The following is a 20,742-nucleotide window of genomic DNA, read 5'->3' on the forward strand; positions in this document are numbered from 1 at the left end:
GCGGTTAGGAGCCAGCAGTCTCGGATTGTGAGAGGGATCCCAGATTGTGAGAGGGTGGGTACAGGCCAGGCTGAGGGACGCTGCTCCTCCCACCCCATGCACAAATTTTGTGCACCAGGCCTCTAGTGACAGTAATAAAATGAAGGCTTTGAGGAAAAAACCGTTAATGCCTAGGGTTGAGACAATGGAAAGCTTCTGTTAGGAAAACACTGCAGGGCCTTTCATTTGGGATTGCCTTGCACGAGTTTCATTCCAGGGGTCTACCTCTCAGCTATTCCAGCTTCCCTAAAGAGACAAACACAGCTCTGCTGCTCGCTGAGAAGTCAACATGAAGCTCGGGACAACCACAGCATCTGGCAGTTACTCTGGTGGTATCACATTCCCCAAATATTCCCACATAACCTATAACAAAAAGACCCCTCAGCCATGTCTCAATACAGTCTTCAAACTGCCCACTTCAAATGACTCCTGGCATAGGGCTACCTGCAGTGTGTTGAAGAGGCTGATTCAAAGAAAACAGATTTCTGCCCCAAAAAATCATTCTTAAAATTCATCCTGAATTTTCCTCCCTTGGATGGCATCCTCTTAATCACAACTATATCCTATTGGGTGACCCAGATCTCCCCTTTTCTTGGGTCTATACCTCCCAGACACATAAAGAAATGCCCTGTTCCCCCATACAGTTTGCAGTTCAGCCAAAATAAACATTTCTTTCAGCTTTCACCATTAATCAAAACCTATATGTTTTTGTCATTCTCCTAAGTTCTTTGTTTGTTAAAATCCATCCGGCATGTGTGGAGCCAGAAATGTGCACAATGTCGAGAGTGTGAATTCCCAGCACTCCAAGAAGCAAGCCCTCCTGGCACCTGTGACTTTGTATAAGCACAGTCTAGACTTGCTACCTCAACCAAATCCAGACTGGAATCACTTGGAGCAAGTTGAGAGCGGAGGAGAAAGCTGTCACCTTGATGCTGTAAGAAACCTGATCTCGCCCTAACCAGTTTGGCTCAGTGGATAGAGCGTCAGCCTGTGGACTGAAGGGTCCCAGGTTCCATTCCGGTCAAGGCCATGTACCTTGGTTGCGGGCACATCCCCAGTAGGGAGTGTGCAGGAGGCAGCTGATCGCTGTTTCTCTCTCATCGATGTTTCTAACTCTCTATCCCTGTCCCTTACTATCTGTAAAAAAAAAAAAAAATAAATAAATAAATAATAAAAATATATTTTAAAAAAAGAACGCTTTTTAAAAAAACATCATTTCCTCTCATCATTATTGCATTAAAGAAGGGACCTTCTCAATCTCACCAGATTAGAAAGGACATAAACCAGGATAAAGAGTGATCCTTTGGGGAGCAATGCCGTCTCCCCTAGGGGTCTGGGGCTCACCAGACCCTCCCCTAGGAGACGGCTGAGGTCGGCCAGCCCCTGCTCCACTGTAACCATGTGCGCAAAGGTGGTGATCAAAAATGCCGATATGTTGCAGGAGATGCAACAGGACTTGGTAGAATGTGCTACTCGGGCGTTACTAGAGCTATAACATAGAGAAGAACACTGTGGCCCATATTAAGAAGGGATTTGACAAGAAGTACAACCCCATCTGACACTGACTATATCGTGGGGAGAAACTGGATAGTTACATGACACATGAAATCAAACACTTCACTACTTCTACCTGGGCCAAGTGGCCATTCTTCTGTTCCAATCTGCTTAAAAGCATGGACTGTGCTACATACCCAGCGATTCATCCAAAAATAAGGACTGCAGCATAAATTCCTAATACCAGAGGCTGAAATCTACAGCCTTGCCTAAAGGAACACCTTGATCTTGAACCTTTATTGTGTTGTTTTGCACAGGGCATTCTCTGTACTCATTGTTATGGTTATAATTAGAAAAAAAAAGAATGATCCTTTATTTATTTATTGTTTATTTATTTTTAGAGAGAGAGGAAGGGAGAGGGAAGAGAGAGAAACATCAATGTGAGAGGGAAACATTGATCAGCTGCCACCTGCACATCCCTTACTAGAGATTGAGCCTGCAATCTGAGCATATGCCCTGACTAAGAATAGAACCAGCAACCCTTCAGTGCATGGGATGATGCCCAACCAACTGAGCCATACTGGCCAGGGTGAGAATTATTCTTTAAATTGAATAAATTTTGTTAATAAAAAACTTACTACGTTGTTCTTGGTTTTCTCATTTTGGTAAAAACTTCCTCACAGACCCATGTTAAAACATGCTATGCTCTCTTTTCCAGCTTATCAGCCCAAGCCCAAGGTTTATTCTCAGACTCTCTTCCTACTCTTTCTCTAACAAGAAAGGCTAAAGGCCATTCTATTGCTCCTGGTGACAATGGCCTGACACGAAAGGCATGGCGTGGGTACAGTCAATCTGTAAATTTTGCTGCACAGTTGAGGCTATACAGGAAGACTTCCTGCCCATGCAAAGGACACTGCCAACCTCTCCAACTCTTAAGAGGCCTTTCTAGATGAGCTTTTCAGAGTGCTCAGCACAGCATCTGCATGGATCAGTACTTAATTCTGGTTCTACAGGCTGAAATAAAGAACAATGGAAATGGTAGACATGTGAGTGAATATACAAGACTATCTCTTTTTTCTTTTAATTTCTCTAAATGACAAATGATATTGTCTGGTTTACAACATTAGTTTTTAAAGTGTATGACATCACTGACACAAAGGATGAGAGGGGACAAATGGGACTTATACTGCTGCAAGGATCTCGCATTTCATGTGAAGTGGTATAATATTAACGCTACGTAGCCAGTGATAAGAGTGCATATTCCAATCCCTATGGTGACCACTAAAAAAACAGTACAGAAAGCTATACCTAAAAAGCCAATAAAGGGATTAAAATGGAATATAAAAGCAATCAGCTAAACATGGTGACATAATTCTCTATTATGGTGGGTAAAGGCATGTGACCAGAAATGTTTCAGTCTATCACCAATGACATTTAACATTTGTTAGTACCCTTTTTCTGTATTAAAAGAATATTTTACTCTCATTCTGCTCCTTCTCAGTAATTAATGCACCCACTCAGTAATTATTGACATGCTACATAATGAGGAGAAATCTAGCCCAGCTAATGACTTCAATGAGGCTAAGCAGATCAGATATTCTCTATTCACACAGCACTCTTGCCGTCTCCTTGCCTCTCCTAAAACCTGGCTGGCTTTCCCCTGTGGACTTCATTTCTCTTGAAGTTCTCTCAAATACAGCCTTCTTATTCTTTAAAACCAGAGTCCAGCAGGTGAGGGCCAGTGGTTGAGCGACGACCTATGAACCAGGAATTCGAGATTCAATTCCCAGTCATGGCACGTGCCCGGGTTGCGGGCTTGATCCCCCATGTGGGGTGTGCGGGAGGCAGCTGATCGATGATCCTCTCTTATCACTGATGTTTCTACCTCTCTCTCCCTCTCTCTTCCTCTCTAATATATATAGATAGATATATAGATATAGATATAGATATAGATATAGATATAGATATAATTAAAAACCAGAGTCCCAAGATAATGTTCCTGCCTCACCTCTCAAAGTTCCTCTACACCAGTAGTCGCCACTGGTGGTCCGTGAGGTCCGAAAGCTGGCAACCGCTGCTCTACACCTTACTCTTCCCCATTATTACAGAACACTTTCTTTGAAACGTATACCGTTCAGCTACATCACCTCCCTTTCTGGTCACTGACAATTACCTGAGTACAGACTGATCAAAAACTGGGGCATTCCTGCTTCACAATCATCCTATCACTCGAAGTCAAAGGTCACATGAACAAGTCATCTAATGCTTTGCCTCAGAGTTTCCTAACCCTTTAAACACCTACTTTTCAAAGTTGCTTTAACCTGGAACTGCTTTATCTCTGAAATAACTAGTCCCCTCCTCCCCTCCTTTTCTCAGAACTACATTTTGGTTTCACTTCTTTCTCTATCAACCCAGCTCCAAGGTCCATCGCGTCATACGTCACTTCCTTGTCCTTTTACCACATTTGCCCGAGAAACCCCCAAACCTGGATCGAGCCAACCATATGCCTCCACTGTGTCAATACCCAGCCTGCTGAGGGGTGTTGGGGAAAATGCACACAAATGCAAATTAAGGCTTAACAAGCTCCTGTTCTACCTTCTCTCATCTGGGTCCTACCTGATCTCCCTCTGCTAGTCTCGCCTTCCTCTAATCTACACTCCATACCTGCCTGGGCCCCTGGAAGTTACAGAGTTCTAGTTAGGAAGGGGAATCTAGGTCTCAATCAGGAGGCATTTCTATGAAAGCATTTCTGCTACAGTGCCTAACACAACCTCCAAAGAAAGGCACCCGAATATTCAAGCCTCTAGTAACTTAGCTGTGATTTCTCTCCTCATTATAAATATTTTCTTTCATAATTTTGAATTATTTCTCTTGAAAAAAGGCCTCTAAGTTATGTAAGTTTCAGGACTCACAAAACCTGGACCCATCCTTGGCCAATTACTGCCAAAGTGCTCCTTCTAAAATGCAAATCTGACATCTCTTCTCTGCTTAAAGCCTCACACATTTGCACCTGAAGATCATGAAGATGTCTGTGTACCACCCAAAAGATCAGAAGTTCTTCCTATATGCTCTTCTTAGACATCCCAGCATACCTGCTGACTCCCACATCTGTCTTCACTAGTTTTTCAACTTTCTCTCTGAAGCTCCAGACCAAATCTGTTTACGTACTTGACAGACCTCATTGAAAACCCTAAAGGTAACTCAAATTCAACATGCCCAAAATTGAAATAATTATCTCTTCTTACTCCCCCACTCCTGATCTTAAATTCTCAGCCTCAAAAACATCATTATCTATTCAGTCCTTTTAGCTACAATGGGGTCAACTCCAGACAGCAAATCTAATACCACATTATCCATCTCCCCTTAAAAGTGGCTCTGACCTCTCCTCTTTACCCCTCTGCCAGGCTTCAGTTTACTGTTTCCGCAAATCAGGTTCAAATGCCACCGGTGCAAGCAAAATGACTGGTGGTACATGGATGAGCCTTTTGAAAACAGCCATGCATGTATTTTAGTGTGAATTAGGAAACATATTACTACCATTAATTGTAATTTCATCGATAAAATTTTTTTTAAATAAATGTATTTAAATATAAAATGGGAGTTGAGTTAAACAAAAATGTTAATAAATAATACAAGTGGTATATAGATGCCCAAAACTGTAAAACTGATCTGGGAATGCCTGGAGTTCATGCCCCATCATCTCTCAGAAGGACTGCCCAATCACCTCACACTGGTCTCCTTGGGAACACTCTCCCCACGCCAGACCATCTTCCATAGCTGTCAGATTTATCTTCTTAGACAACAAAGTCAACAATGTAATTTCTGCTTTAAAATATTTGTGGGCTCTCTACAACATATAAAATAACCCCAAATTCCTCCACTTAGAAGACAAGGCCTATGTCCCAATACATGAAATTGTTTACCATGCCCTGAAAACACCAGGCCCCTGTACAATGCAGGCCCTGAAACAGGCTTTTCCTCTGTTCTTCCCTCTCATTAGCAAATTCCTACTCATTCATTTCAAACCACCTCAGCGGTCCCCTCCTTTAGGAAGCTTTCCTGAAGTCCCAGACAGGGTTATTGCTCCTTCTGTGATCCCACTCTGACACTACTTAAGTACTATAATTTGTGTGTCTAGAGTTATATTATTCATTTTTATGTTGGAACGTGTATATTGAATATAGGATAAATGAGTGAATAACAATAGCTGACGTAATGGTGCACTGCACTAAACTCCTTACATTTAATGAATGAATAAATAAAATTCTACTTATAAATATATCAATATATACAATAGGATGGGGAAAAAGAAGTATGGGGGATTGAGTTCTTTGTTATCACTGGTGAAGAATAAAAAAACAGGAAGAGACACAGAAAAAAAGAGAAAAGGGAGAAAAAAAGAAACAGAAAAAAGCTCAATAGGAGAGGAAAAGGTCGAGAGGCCTTTTACATTTGGTGATGAGTGCATGTACATCATAATGTATTCAATGAATTCTTTCATAATATTTACTGAGAACCTGCCTGTGATGTGGTACTGTGCCAGGCACACACAGACCCCTCTCTGACTGCTTCCCTGAAAGTACAGGGACCCCAAGCACAATGCCTGGCACACTGAAAGCTCCCAATCAAGTTTCATAAGTGAATGAATGAATGGCTAAATGGATGTTACTTTCTACTCCAAGGTCACAGAGGTCACCAAGGTCACTGCCACCCTTCTCAATTTCTACCCATAAGCCCCCAAAACAACAAAATGATGTAAGTAAACAATTAAGGATTGTTCTCTGGGAAGATATTGGCAAATAACTAGTCAGTGGCATAGGCAGAGATGCTACTAGAGGAGACAAGTGAAGTGGGTCTCAAGCAGCACAAAAATTCTCACCTAAAGGATGCCTCATTCAAATGTTTCTTTGTCCTAAGCCTCAGAGAGTTCCATGAAATAAGAATTTCTCTGTATCTTGAAAAGAACTGCATTTGAAGATAAACTGATAATACTTTCTAATTCTCATGTGACACAGTTAAGAATAATAATGATAATAATAATAATAATAATAGTAACAATAGCAGCATGTTACAGGCACTATCTTAAGAGCTTTATATATACTCTTATTTATCTTCCAACAACCCTATGAGATAGCTACTAGTACCATCTCCATTCAACAGATGAGGAAACAGGCTTAGAGTGGTTAAGTGACTTGCCCAGGGTACATACCTAGTAAATGACAGAACTGAGATTAAAGACAAAATGATCATCTATTCTACTTCTCAGGTTGTGTCAATAATAACAATAGCTGACGTAATGGTGCACTGCACTAAACTCCTTACATGCATTTCTCATTTAACCCCTAAAGGTGAGGAAGAGAACCTCAAAGCTCTTCCCTGCACCGCCGTTCGCCTGGGGCTTGTAGGAAGCCAGCCAGAGCGATTCTCTGCGTCACAGGTAGTAAAATGAGGCACGAGCTGTGGAAGGGAGTTGTACTGGGAGAATGACAGAGCAGGAGCCAGTGCTGGAGGAGAATCTTGAAGCGCTATTTCTAAACGCAGGCTCTACCCTAAGATGACATTCCCTCCCACACAGTGATGGGCCCCAGGGATGGGTCAGTGATGCGCATATGTCCATCCCAAGGGAGAGTTCAAAACTGAAGCATGCAAAGCACGACATAAATATGAAGTGTGGAAAACACATTCCTCATGAGCAGTTCCACATCGAATTCCCTGCATCCCTCTTCGAAGACGTTATCAGAAGCATCATTTAATCCAGCCCATTGGAGAGGGACTATGAAAAAGGCTGAAAAATGTGACCAATCAGGAAAGTTATTTTTGTGAGAAAGAAGAAAAATGTCACCAAAAAGGGTCAGCAGATAACCCTATTGGGCTGAAAATAACTGCCGTGCTGGCAGACCCGTCAGGGAATGGGCGGAGGGCAAGAGACGTAATGCCAAGCGCCAAAGGAGCTCCAGCTGAGTAAAGCTGCTGGGGGATGAGGAAATTGGCCTAATTTGGGAACATGAGCCCAGCAGCATTTTTGAGATTCCTTCGAGAGAATCTGGCTAGCTTTCAGTCTGAGTCCTTGGAGGAACACGGAGGGATCAGGGGAGAGAAAGGGAACAGCTGTGACTCAAACACTTCTCTAGACAAGTGGATGAATAAGAGTGATCAAGTGAGAACTTACTCCCTCTCCAAAAGGATTCCGAGAGAGAGTAACCCAAAGTCTCGCCACTCTTTCCAAAAGACTTTCTCTACTGGGAGGTCTGTGTCTCTACCTAGCGAGGAGGTAGGAGGTTAGGTGGTGGGTGAGTACCTAGCCGGAGTCAGAGAAACTAAACTAGAGTCAGAGATAAGCTGAAGGACTCTGGACAAGTCACCCAACATCTCGAAGTCTCATAGCTAAAATCAGATAATAATAGTGTTTACTTCATGAGCTACCATGGAGCCTAAATAGGATACCGCAGGTAATTAACTTCGAGGTAGCAAATGTGCCAATGTCAGCTAAAATTGCTTTATTATTGAAAGGACCATCTGCAAAATAAAAGATAAGTCACAGAGAGATCTAGACCCAAGAGAGACGTTCTCACCTAAAAGACAGGTCAGCCCTGGAGATGTTTTGCCCAAGATTACTTTTCTCCAACCTCCAGGTATGATAGTGTAACTTTATGGTAGAAAGTGTTGGGTCTTTTCTTGAAGGAGCTGTATAAGAGCAGCAGCATTTGAATGGATAGGAGGTGAACGTTCAAGCAGAGAAATCAAACCCAGCTCAATTATCACAGCTGGTCTCCCCAGAGAAAGTTATGTGCTGTAGACAAGTGAAAATCATCCTGGAACCATCTTCCAGTACAATTCCCAATAACTGTAATGCCAACTGGAATTGTGAACTGAAATATGCATCTAGTGATCCAAGCCTGATTTGTGACAGGTGGCCAAAAAAAGCCAAACACCAGAAGAGTGCAGTCATAAACTTTTTTAGGATTTGCCATTTCTTAAGAGGTTCCAGTATGCTGGATATGATGCTAAGCACTTTATGAGCATTACCTAATTTCATCTTCAGGACAACCTGAAAGAAATATTCACAATTCTAATCAACTCTGAGTGAGTACGAATAAAACTATCGGAAGAGTTCATCGTTCTGATCAATCAGTACAATGAAATAGTTAAGTTCCTTGAAATCTACCAAATGACCAAACAGAGACCTTCCCTCTTCTTTGAGAGAGGGAGGACTGAGCCACACATACCCTGTAAGCGAAAAGCCTCCAGGTGTTAGAAATAACTAGAAGAGAGTGACAGGCAATTCTATCAAGATTTCCTGGAACTTCAGGGCTTACAATTTTTCACCGAACGCTACACAAATTTAAATTTAAAAAACTAGAGAGAGATATGGGTTGGTTTTTTGTTTTGTTTTGTTTTTACTACTAAAAAATAATTCTTCCCTTTCATACCCAAGGCTACATTAAAAAAAAAAAAAGCCCTAGCCGGTTTGGCTCAGTGGATAGAGTGTCAGCCTGCAGACTGAAGGGTCCCAGGTTTGATTCCAGTCAAGGGCACATGCCCGGGTTGTGGGCTCGATCCCCAGTAGAGGGCATGCAGGAGGCAGCCGATCAATGATTCTCTCTCATCATTGATGTTTCCATTTCTCTCTCCCTCTCCCTTCCTCTCTGAAATCAATAAAAATATATTATAATTTTTAAAAAAGCCCTGGCCAGTGTGACTCAGTTGGTTGGGCGTCATCCCGTGCACCGAAGTTGCTGGTTCAATTCCAGGTCAGGGCATATGCCCAGGTTGCAGGTTCAATCCCTCATGGGGGGCATATGGGAGGCAGCTGATTGATGCTTCACTCTCACATCAAAGTTTCTCTCTCTTTCTCTTCCTTCCTCTCCCTTTAAAAATCTATTTTTAAAAATCTTTAAAAAAAAAACCACACACACAACTTTGCATAAATTCTACTTTTTTAAAAAACACATGTCAGTGCAAACTGCCAACCCAACAGCCATTCTATTCTCCTCTCCTCTCTAACAAAAAAACAACACCCCAATGTTATGGGTGTGGCCACATGCCCAGTTGAACACTCCCTTGCAAAATAAGGTGGTTAGACCCAGTTCTGACCAATAAAATGTAACTAGAAGTACACTTGGTGAGGTCTCTGGCTACTGTTTTCCTAGAAAGAAAGGAGGGACACACTTGGTTGGCATGCACCTGAACGCTTCAACCATCCTTTCTCTTCCTCTCCAGAATGCAGCTCTGATCCCGGGGAACCACCAGCCATTCTGTTACCATGAGAAGAGGTCCCAAGCTCCAGATGGCAGAGCTGGAAGCTAGAAGAGGAAAGGGTCATGCAGGACCGCACCAGCCCTGCCCTGCCCTGCCCTGCCCTCCTCTGGGCTTCTTGCTGCGAGAAAAATCATGCCTGTTTGATTCAAGCACTGGGGCTGAGTTTCTGATGGATGTAGCCAAATTCAACACCAACAGACACACAAGGACACCTGAAAATCAATCCACCCTAAAAAAGCAGGAGTTTGAAACTCAAATGGAAGTAGAAGCCAGGCAGACCAAATGTGAGTAAATCTGACCAGGTGTTTACAGTAACAAGTGGCCAAGTGGCAAAATGGAGAGGGCAGGTCGTATGTACGCGAGCACTGTTACCAGCTCCAGCCAGCTCCAGCCTTGTGGGAATGCCAGCCCAGCACTCCCACCGTGCCAACACTTCTGATTTTAGAAAGAAGCCCAAAATTTAGATTTTCACATGAAGTTTCCTAATTTATAAATGATAACAACCAAATAAAAAGAAAAAAAATTAAACTCTGCCCACATCAAAACAAGACATGACTATAGGTGAAATTCAGCCTGAAGACCACCAGTTTTCAACCTTTGTAGAGATGGTTAAGGCAAACTAAAAAGAAGAAAAGTCTAGAAAAATAATGGTTAGCAATATATTGGGCACTTATGTCCCAGATTGTATTAAGGGCTTTACGTCTATGACCTCATTTTTTCTCTCTAGCCACCCTTAGGGAGTATGTCATATTAATATCCCCGTTTTAAGTTAACTTGCTCGGTCGGAGACATAGAACTCATGTGCGGCAGAGCCAGGATTTGAGCCCAGGCCGGTATGACCCACCTGCATGACCCCAAGACCTGTGCTGCTGTCCACTTGTATAAGGAATGTCCGCTGCACCCAGAAGCACAAACACTGCTTGGGTTCCCTACTGGTCAACCTGTGGTTACATGAGGAGCAGCCTTGAAGAGCCTTTCCCATCAGTTCTAGCAGAGACCCAAGCTTACATCCTCTTCGTTACTAAAAACAGCAGAGCACTGTCCAAATACTTACTTATTCACTAGTTTACTGCATGAATGAACGCTTGTGCCAGGCTTCTCCGTTATTAAAGTGCTTCTAAATGCATATTTCACTTAATCCCCACAGCAACCTGGTAGTATTGTTACCACTATTTGACAGATAATAAAATGGAGGATTAGAGAGATTACTGGACTAGTTCAAGATCCAGGCAATTAATTAGCAGAGCTGTCACAAGCCCTGGTCTTCTGATGCCAAGTCCTGTGATCCCTCTCTTCCAGTGGACCCCTTCTCTGCTTCCTTCGCCAGCGCTCCCAAATCTGCCATCTCGCTTTAAGGTAACTTGTTTGAACTAATTTCCTACTTTACTCTAAAGTAACTCCAGTATGTCTGACAAGCCCAGGTACCATAGTTACAGTTTCATGAATAGCTTCATCATAGAATATAGTCAGCAAGAGGACAAAAATAAATATATCAAGTAATACACTCGGAATGTAAATGGGCACACACACAAGTCTTAGGATCTAATTTTAGAAAGAAACAGCCAAAAAGTCCCACACAGCACAGTGAGCATCTGGCCCCGGGGGGAGGCTGCCCACACTGCTTTGAACCTCAATTAACCCAGGGAGAGAAGGAATCCTGGAATTCTGACAGGCATTTCGCTGTCAGATACACCCATTAGACAAAGAAGAGAATGACTTTTCATCATGTTCTCCCAGAAAATGCTAACGTTCATAGTTTAAAAAAAAAAAAAAAAAGGAAATAAGCAAGTATTCCAGAAAGGCTGAAACCCTGCAAGGTTCATCAGAGTCTGTGACTCTGGAGTTATGTGCTCACAGAACTGACTCTTGCTGGAAGCCAAGGGAAGGGGGTGGGTAGATGAACAGTGCTTACTGACCCCAGCTGAGGAGCCCATTTGGTATGGGGGCCACATCGGGCTTCAAGGCTATAGGTCATTCCAGGACATCCTGGCCCATCACAGGCTCGCTCACCTGACCACTACAGGCTGTAACCTCCTTCACAATTAAGTAGACCTGTAGTCAGTCTTCCTAACTGCCAATAATCACAAGAATATAAGTTCTGTTATGGCAGGGAACCTTGTCTCTTTTGTTCACTGAAATATGCCAAGTCCTAAAATGGTGCCTGCACACAGAAAGCTTCAATAAATATTTGTTGAATAAATGAATAAATCATCTGGTATTGCGATGAATCCTCCTAGAACTATAGTCTAAATTAGCCAGAGGCCAAGAATAGATTTCCATTAACCCAATCATCTCTTTGCCCCTTTTCTCTTTAAAGATGTACCTTACTACAGTTCAAGCTTCTTGAGATCCAGGTTTGGGCTGGTATGTCTTCTTTCACTGTCTTTTTATATCATACTACCACACTCATAACCGTGCCTCCAATGTTCCACTATCTGCCAACCCCTGACCCTATAACAGTATTACTCAGCTTCTAAGATCCCCCATCACACACTATGCACTTCATCCCCTCATCCTTTGCAATGTCAAATGCATACTTGTTCTGTGACAGACACTGTGATAACAAAGATGTACAATGGTAAGACACACCCTTGTCTCCCAGAAGCTCACATTTCATGAGGGAGCCAGACATGTAAAATGTTCGACTACAATGTAATAAGCACTATAATGGGGGTGCTATGGCCAAAGTCACATACTAACAACCTTCAGGCCTAATCTAGGCCATAATTTTTTTTTTAAATATATTTTATTGATTTTCTACAGAGAAGAAGGGAGAGGGATAGAGTGTTAGAAACATCGATGAGAGAGAAACATCAATCAGCTGCCTCCTGCACGCCCGCCCAGTGGGGATGTGCCCTCAACCAAGGCACATGCCCTTGACCGGAATCGAACCCGGGACCCTTGAGTCCGCAGGCTGACGCTCTATCCACTGAGCCAAACCGGTTCGGCTAGGCCATAATTTTTATAATTAATTGCTAACCTCTAAAAATTGTTGCTTTCATATAAAAGTTTAGACTGCCAACATCTCTTGCAAAGTCAGGGGATCTGGAAATACTGGGCCTGTGTTCCCCACAGCATCAGTCAGCTCTGGCTGTGTAGTGGTTACCCCTTTAGAAGGGGCATTGGCCTCCTGTTCCCACAATCCCCCAACTCACACTCCCCCTACTGTTTTCAGACAATGAGGCCAAGGGTCGGCTGCCAGCTTTTCTGCGCTGGCATGGTTGGTATCCTAGAGTAGAGAAATGATTCTCTGTACCCACATTTCTATCAGTGACATCCCCTCATCTACTCTAAACCTACTATGGGCCCAAGAGCCAGACAACGGAGAAGCCAGGTTTCCTGCTGTCAGAGAACTCAATGTCTAGCAGGGCTGACAGACACGTAAAACGAAAATTAGCATGTAATGTGAGATGTTCTAGCCTAAGTGCCCATCAGTAGATGAATGGATTAGAAAACTGTGGTACATCTACACGATGGAATACTATGCTGCTGTAAGAAAGAAGGAACTCTTACAATTTGCAACGGCATGGATGGAGCTGGAGAGCATTATGCTAAGTGAAATAAGCCAGTCAATGAAGGAAAAATACCACATGATCTCACTCATTCATGGATAATAGAGACCATTATAAACTTTTGAACAATAGTTACAGAGGCAGAGCTGCCTCACACAGATTGTCAAACTGCAGCGGGAAGGCCGGGGAGGGTTGGGGGGCAGGGGGGAGGGGGGTAAGAGATCAACTGAAGGACTTGTATGCATGCATATGAGCATAACCAATGGACATAAGACACTGGGGGGTAGGGGAAGCCGGGGTATTGTCAGGGTGGGGAAAAAAAGGGACACATATGTAATACCCTTTGTAACGCTTTAAGCAATAAAAATAAAAAAAAAAGTTAACGCTAAAAAAAAAAAAATAAAAAATAAAAATAATGTGAGATGTTCTATGGAAACTGAGAGGAAAGAGCCCCACCTCAACCTGGAGAAGAGCTGACTGACAGAGGGGATTACCCTGAAGCTGACTCTTGAAAAGGGCAACGTTTTTTCAAACGGACAAACGAAGGTGAAACTGCCGAAAATAGTACCCTGGCATTAAAAGTATTGCTCATCAGGATTACCCACCCTCTACAAGGAAAGGATAAATTCCCATAAGTCTGGGCTACTCAGAGGAAAAGTTTCCAGGAAAATAAGGCCAGTACTGATCCCCTTCCTGCCCGACACTGTAGGAAGTGCAGGTCCCCATGAGATGTCCAGGTGTGTAATCTAACTTGGTGTCACCAGCATGCCTCACTGGCCTTCATTCAGTAGAAATAACAACCTGGATTTCAACTAGATTTTGAAACTTCCTAGTCCCTTGCTTCAGCTAAATTTACAAAGTTCTTCCTTGAGAATAGAAAGCAATGCACAGAAACTATTCCAGCATTGAAGATAAAGTGTTTCTTTTTCATTTCTAACTCAGGTGACAAATGCCCAGGAAGGGAATTCCCAAATCAAGATAGGAGAAGAGCTGACATTAAAGAGAAGAAATATGGAATACTAATTTGTAGCATTTCCTCAGATTTTTTAACACCCACCTCTCCAGTCAGAATCGAAGAATTCTTGCCACTGAGAGGATTCTCGGCTTGAGCTGACTCCTGTTGAGCTCGGCGACCCATCTTGGCCTCCTATAAGAACAAATGAGGGGCACTGCTGACCCAAACATCTTTGAGCCGCTATGAGGACAAGAGTTCTGGGAAGGTAAGCAAGAACTGGATTTATGAATACATGGTGAAGTAATCTGAATATATTCTTAGCAAATGCTCCAAACCCTAAAAGCAACTGAGGTCAGTTCTCTTTAATAGAAGAATAGGAAATTCATGGGTTAATGATCATAAGGTTTTCATTTAACCACTATAGATCATTTCTACCCAAAGAAATGAAATTAGAAATTCCTCTGGAATGGGCAGAGACCTCATGCCACAGTTTAAGGAAGAATGTGGTAAAGGCTCCCATGTTCATGCAGGATTTTAGGAAGACCTACTTTCAAAGCTGCATCTTGACGTGAGAACAGTTATCAAAAAAAAGTTTTTGAGAGAGAATTCCTAAATTCCATGGGAACTGCCAAAAGAGAAATACAGGTAGCGTTTGCTTTAACGTGTAAACTAAATTGGATTTCCGTTTACAACATGAAAGAAAATCTCTTACAAGAATGTTGAGACATCAGCTTTGGAAATCAGAACACTTCACATTCTGAGTCATCAAATGAACCATCTGCAGGTTTTCCCCAAAGTCCTCCTATGGGGGAGGCTCTGTATCTCAAATGTTTCACAACACATCAACAAAACTTTATTTAGAAAGACCAATGGGTACTAAAATATTTATCTATTCATTTGTTGGCTTTTTAAAAAAATCTATTTTTATTAATTTCAGAGAGGAAGGGAGGGAGGGAGAGGGAGAGAGAGAGAGAGAGAGAGAGATGACAGAATCATTGATTGGCTGCCTCCTGCACTCTCCCTACTGGGGATGGAGCCTGAAACCCCGGCATGTGCCCTTGGTCGGAATCAAACCTGGGACCCTTCATGAAGTCTTTAGGCCGACGCTCTATCCACTGAACTAAACCAACTAAAGCCATTTGTTGGCTTTTAAGACAAAATAGCATTGATATAAATACTTTCAGACCTCACTTGATATAGTTTCATTTGATCTCAGAATAACAGGGACTGGGATTAATATCATTTTACAAATGAGGAAATTGATGCCCAGAAAGGCAATTAAGTGGCAGACATAAATCTCAAAGCAAAATCTTCTTGTCTTCAAATTCTGAGTTCTTTCCACTATACCATGCTGGAATCTCAGTTTTATGATGTCCTAAGAACTATCTATACCGACAAATTGAGAAGGGGTACATGGGAGCTGTATAAAAATTCTTATGGAGTGTTTACATTTCAAATTTTGTTTTTAATATATTTTTATTGATTTCAGAGAGGAAGAGAGAAACATCAGTGATAAGAGATAATCATTGATAGGTTGCCTCCTGCCCCTCCCCTCCTCCCCCCACTGGGGATTGAGCCTGAAACCCAGGCATGTGTCCTGACTGGGAATTGAACCCTGACTTCATGGTTCCTATGTAGATGCTCAACCACTGAGCTACACCAGCCAGGCCATTTCGAATTTTAATCAATCATTTAGGTTTCAGAGATGATGGAAACAATCTTCCTGATAATAAGCAGCTCATTTTTTTCCCCCAAGGCAGACAATTCCATTGCTTCACTTGTGGTTATGCTTTTCCATTTATCACAGCATTGGATATATAAATATGGCATACCATAAGCAGTGGTTGTGCTAAAACAAAAATTCAATGATCTTGTCTCTAAATGCTGTTTATAGATAACTGCTATAAAAACTAAGTATTTTAAAATGTTAAACTTTTTGAAGACCCCATTATAAGTCCACATGTATGACTAATAGAAAAACTATTTCATTACCCAATCTTATATATTTTGAATGTATAGTCTGTTTATTGTCCATCTTGCCTCACTGGAATATAAACCCCGTAAGGGCAAGGACTTTGTTTTACTCGTTGCTTTATCGCCAGTGCCGGGGTTCTTGTTCCGGCATTAAGAAAGGTTCAGCAATCTGGAGAAGGGGCTGTGTGTAACTTAAATAAGAGTCCAGAGACGAAACATAATTTTGAAAGGCATTTGGGGGTCAGAGGAGCCTAGCTAAAGAAACTAAGATCTCCTCGTCTCAGGACCCCATGCTTTTTATTAACACAAATTGTCCTCAGGTGAGGCAGAGATATACACATCAAAGGGTCCGGTTTCATTTACAGAGTCCATCGTCAGATTTGGGAAAATCGCCTTTGGCTGTTCAGGTGTTTTGCCAGTAGGAGGCAATAACATGTAGATTAAGATGCCCTGAGCTGTCTGGCACCAAACAATCGATGTAATGCATCGTTTTCAGGTTTGGGGTAATGCCCTTGCTACTCCAGATGATTCAGCCCTTGCTGACAGGCTGGAATTGGCTCCCGGCACTCCAGCACCTATGAAAACGCCTGGTACGCAATCGGGGCTCAATATGTTAGTTGAAAAGATGAACAAAGAACTACATTTATATAAGCCGGTACTACACAAGTTCACATATCAGAAAAGCCTGGTGACCTAATATTCTCCTTGGTCAATCAAGCAACCTGCTTCGTCCTAGAACAGCGGTTTCAACCTGTGGGTCTAGACCCCTTTGGGGATCGAACGACCCTTTCACAGGGGTCGCCTAAGACCATCGGAAAACACATATATAATTACATATTGTTTTTATGATTAATCAGTATGCTTTAATTATGTTCCATTTGTAACAATGAAAATACATCCTGCATATCAGATATTTACATTATGATTCATAACAGTAGCAAAATTACAGTTATGAAGTAGCAACGAAAATAATTTTATGGTTGGGGGTCATCCACAACATGAGGAACTGTATTAAAGGGTCGCGGCATTAGGAAGGTTGAGAACCACTGTCTTAGAACAATGTGTTCCTATGCTTCAGCTCTCCCTTAGGGAGGTGCTCCTATCCAGTACCTTGGAGGACAGCAGATGCTACCAGGGTATTAAAAAACAAAATAACACTTAAGAGATTCCACAGTCCACAGCGCAAGCTAAAGCTCTGCCCAGTGGCTCAATCTTTTAGTAAATGTACTCTTGACTATTCTAAAGGTAAAAAGGCTTGGAGGGGGGTGTGAATGGAGTTAAAACAAAAAACCGCTGAACTTGAGTCTTGAATCCAGCTTAGTGACCCTAGATTGGGTGAATCACAGCTGCAGAACGACTTCTAATAACTTAGCAATCGCCAGGCACTGTGCTAATGCTTCCCCACGCATTATCCTATTTGTTTTCACTGCAACTCCTCAGGGCCGACAGCAACATCACTCTGAGATGCGGAGCCCGAGGTTCGGAGAGGTTAGCTTTTTTTAGACCCTCCAACAGCTTTAGACTCCATCTGACCTCTGGGCCCCAGCACTCAACGTTATAAATCTGAGTCTTGCTTTCCTTAACCATAAAACTGAGGAAAAGCCTAGCTCCCCGGGGCTACGGGCAAAAAAAAAAAAAAGGCCCAGCCCTGCCTCCCATGTATGAGACAGTGCGGTTTTATGTAAGCTTGCCACAAGGAGAGTCCGACGGGAAAGCTCTAGAGTGGGCGCAAGGACGACCCCGGCCGGGCGCCTCGGGTCACCCGCAGAGCTGTCCTTTCTAGGGAAGTTCGCCCCTGCGGCTCCGGAAAGCCAAGGAGAACGGGGCAAGTTTCCACTGACCCCGGAGGCCGGCGGGGGCGGGAGCGGGAGCGGGAGCGGTTTCCCACTTCTTGAGGATTTTAAAGAAAGCGAACCCCAGGCTGAGCCCCCCGCGGCCCGGGGGCGGGGCGCGCGGAGCCACCGCCTCCTCTCCGCCTCCCGCAGTGCGGCTCCGGCCGCTGGGACCGGCCGCACGAGGCGCCGCAGGGAGCCGGGCCCGCGGAGCCGTCCCTCCCCACCCGCCAAATTCTGGCCCCAACCCGCCTCCCGCCCCCGCCACGGTCCTCACGGAGGTGGCCGGGCCGCGGCGCCGCTCCTCTCCCAGGTCCAGCACGTCCTCCATCTCCGCGGCCGCCTGACGTCACTTCCTGGAAACCTAGCGGCCCCTTGGCGTCCCTGACGATGGCTCCGCCCATCCGTCCCGAAATTTAAAGGGTCGAGGCATTATTCCTGGATTCTCTGTACCATCCTCCAACTTAAATATTTCCTAAACGTGCCTTGCTTGACATCCGGAAGAAACCGCCAGGTATCACATTCCGCTAAGGCTGCTCCTGTGGGACAGTGGAAAAACATTTGCCCTTTTTTAAATACGTCAGTTATTCATTGCAAAGCACCACTACTAATAGTAGCGATTATTCTGATCCCTCCCATTTATATAGCTCTTTACAATGCACAGAGGACCTTCACAGTTATTAGCTCCTGTGAAGGGCATAACAACCTTGTACGGGAAGCAAGATATGTTGCATTATCTCCATTGCACAGATGAGGAAACGGGCTACAAGGATCAGGTGTTAATAAATGGTTTATAACAGAAAATGCAATATACATAATCTCTGTCTTCAAAAACGTCACAGAGAGGCTGAACCAACACATCAAAACTCCTAGTAGTAATAACTTGCAAAAGTCAAATAATCCTTCCAACAGCATAAAGTAAGCAGCAGCAATATTCAATGATTTCACAATGGAAGATGTGCAAAGAGATGGCTTGAGGGCAATCATTAAGCAGCAGAGCTAGGCGCCTTTCTGGCACCGTATCTTACTAGAGTATTTTTCTTCAGCACTTATTATTGAGTGCCAGCCATTCTTCCAGGCCAGTAAAGGAAGATGTCCCTCAAATTCCCAGTGCGAGGGCGGAAGAAGCTTTCCTTTACCCCCTGAGTTCTTTTGGCTGGTCTAATAATCAAATCGACATGAGACAGATTAACAAGAGAAAAAAAACAAAATTTAATTACATAAATATGGGAACCCCATATATATGAGTCAGAGATCCCATATAATGAGAAGTCAGAGACAAAAAGGGGAAAAGAGAAAAGAGGTACATGTGACATTCTGAGGTAGGGATGAAGTAAGACACCTTGGGGCATCAGAGGGGATGAATATCATTGCAGGAATAGAAGAACAGATGTTCAGTAATTAGAGGTTTGCCCGGCACTATAGATAAACAGAGCTATAGATACAAAAAGTTATTTCTGGCCCTAGCTGGTTGGCTCAGTGAATAGAGAGAGCATCCGCCTGCGGACTGAAGGGTCCCGTTCAATTCTGGTCAAGGGCACATGCCGGGGTTTCGGGCTCTATCCCCAGTAGGGGGCGTGCAGGAGGCAGCCAATCATTATTCTCATCATTTATGTTTCTTTCTTTTGTGTTTTTCATCATTGATGTTTCTCTCTCTCTCTCTCTCTCTCTCCCCCCTTCCTCTCTGAAATCAATAAAAATATATATTTTTCAAAAAAGTTATTTCTGGTGATAACTCTTATTATGGGTAAGGCCTCTAATTTAAAGTCTTTAAGAGAGAAGTAGAAGTTTATCATGAGCCCCCAGGGGCTCCATTGTCTTCAGCTCAAAATAATTCACATGTCAAAGTGGCACATCTTGAGGAGGCCTGTTCTGAACCCCTTCACCAGCCTAACGGGGCAAGTAAGTTGAGTTTTCATTGACTCCCCATATAAGATACCAAGTCAACACTACTGGCTGTGTCCCTGGCCCTGGTCATCTGGCTGTGAAAGTGAGCAGTGTCTCCAAAATCAAACTGGGGGTAAGGCCTAGATGGCCACTAAGCGAAGACTTGGAAGTGTGAGTAGCAACCCTAAAACTAAATACCCAGTAAGTTACTCAGTTCCATCATTCATCCATATGTGTATTGGGTAGGGTTGTGACAGCAACAGCATTACCTGGATGTCAGAAGAATTGCGGTCTCATGCTAGCTCTACTGATAACTACCTGGGTAGCCAGGCAGAGTCTCTCTGGACTCAGTTTTTTTTCCCTGTAATTACTCTTATAGATTATCCCTAAAACCTTTTACTTACTAACTCTGATTCTCAGTGAGAATATTAGATTTTTTAAAAATATTTTTTATTGATTTCAGAGAGGAAGGGAGAGAGAGAGAGAGAGAGAGAGAGAGGGAGAGAGAAACATCAATGATGAGAGAAAACCATTTTTTCCAAGGCTGGCTGAATTTCAGAGGCATAGTTATATTCATAGACCTGCAATAGACTCCTCAGCCTAAATGTCAGTGGTGATACATACTGGCTAAATGACCTTAGACAAGTTATTTTTAAGCTTTCTACACCTAGGTTTCCTCATTTGTTATGCAAATGACAATAATGCCCACGCAAACCAGAAAGCCCCTATTAAATATCACCTCCAGCACTCACAAGCAGTGTGGCCTTTTATTTTATTTTACTTGTAAATG

At 43.1% G+C, this 20,742-nt stretch overlaps 1 protein-coding gene and 1 pseudogene across 1 annotated transcript in view; one reads left to right on the forward strand and one right to left on the reverse strand.

The window, feature by feature from the left end:
* Window positions 1-18,413, reverse strand: part of IFT43 (intraflagellar transport 43) — a 72,314-nt gene extending 53,901 nt beyond the window's left edge. Inside the window, exons 1-2 of the mRNA XM_070403533.1 lie at window positions 18,343-18,413; window positions 14,362-14,451 (exon numbers count right to left, since the gene is read on the reverse strand). Coding sequence (XP_070259634.1) covers window positions 14,362-14,451; window positions 18,343-18,396 — 144 coding nt within the window. The 5' untranslated portion in view covers window positions 18,397-18,413. The remainder of the gene's footprint in view (window positions 1-14,361; window positions 14,452-18,342) is intronic.
* LOC139008100 (dynein light chain 1, cytoplasmic-like) lies at window positions 1,439-1,708 on the forward strand (annotated as a pseudogene).
* Window positions 18,414-20,742: the final 2,329 nt, after the last annotated feature.

The sequence above is a fragment of the Myotis yumanensis genome, unplaced genomic scaffold (genome assembly GCF_028538775.1).
Source record: "Myotis yumanensis isolate MYYU_CA2020_CCGP unplaced genomic scaffold, mMyoYum1.0.hap1 SCAF_1, whole genome shotgun sequence".
In the NCBI taxonomy this organism is placed as follows: Eukaryota; Metazoa; Chordata; class Mammalia; order Chiroptera; family Vespertilionidae; genus Myotis; species Myotis yumanensis.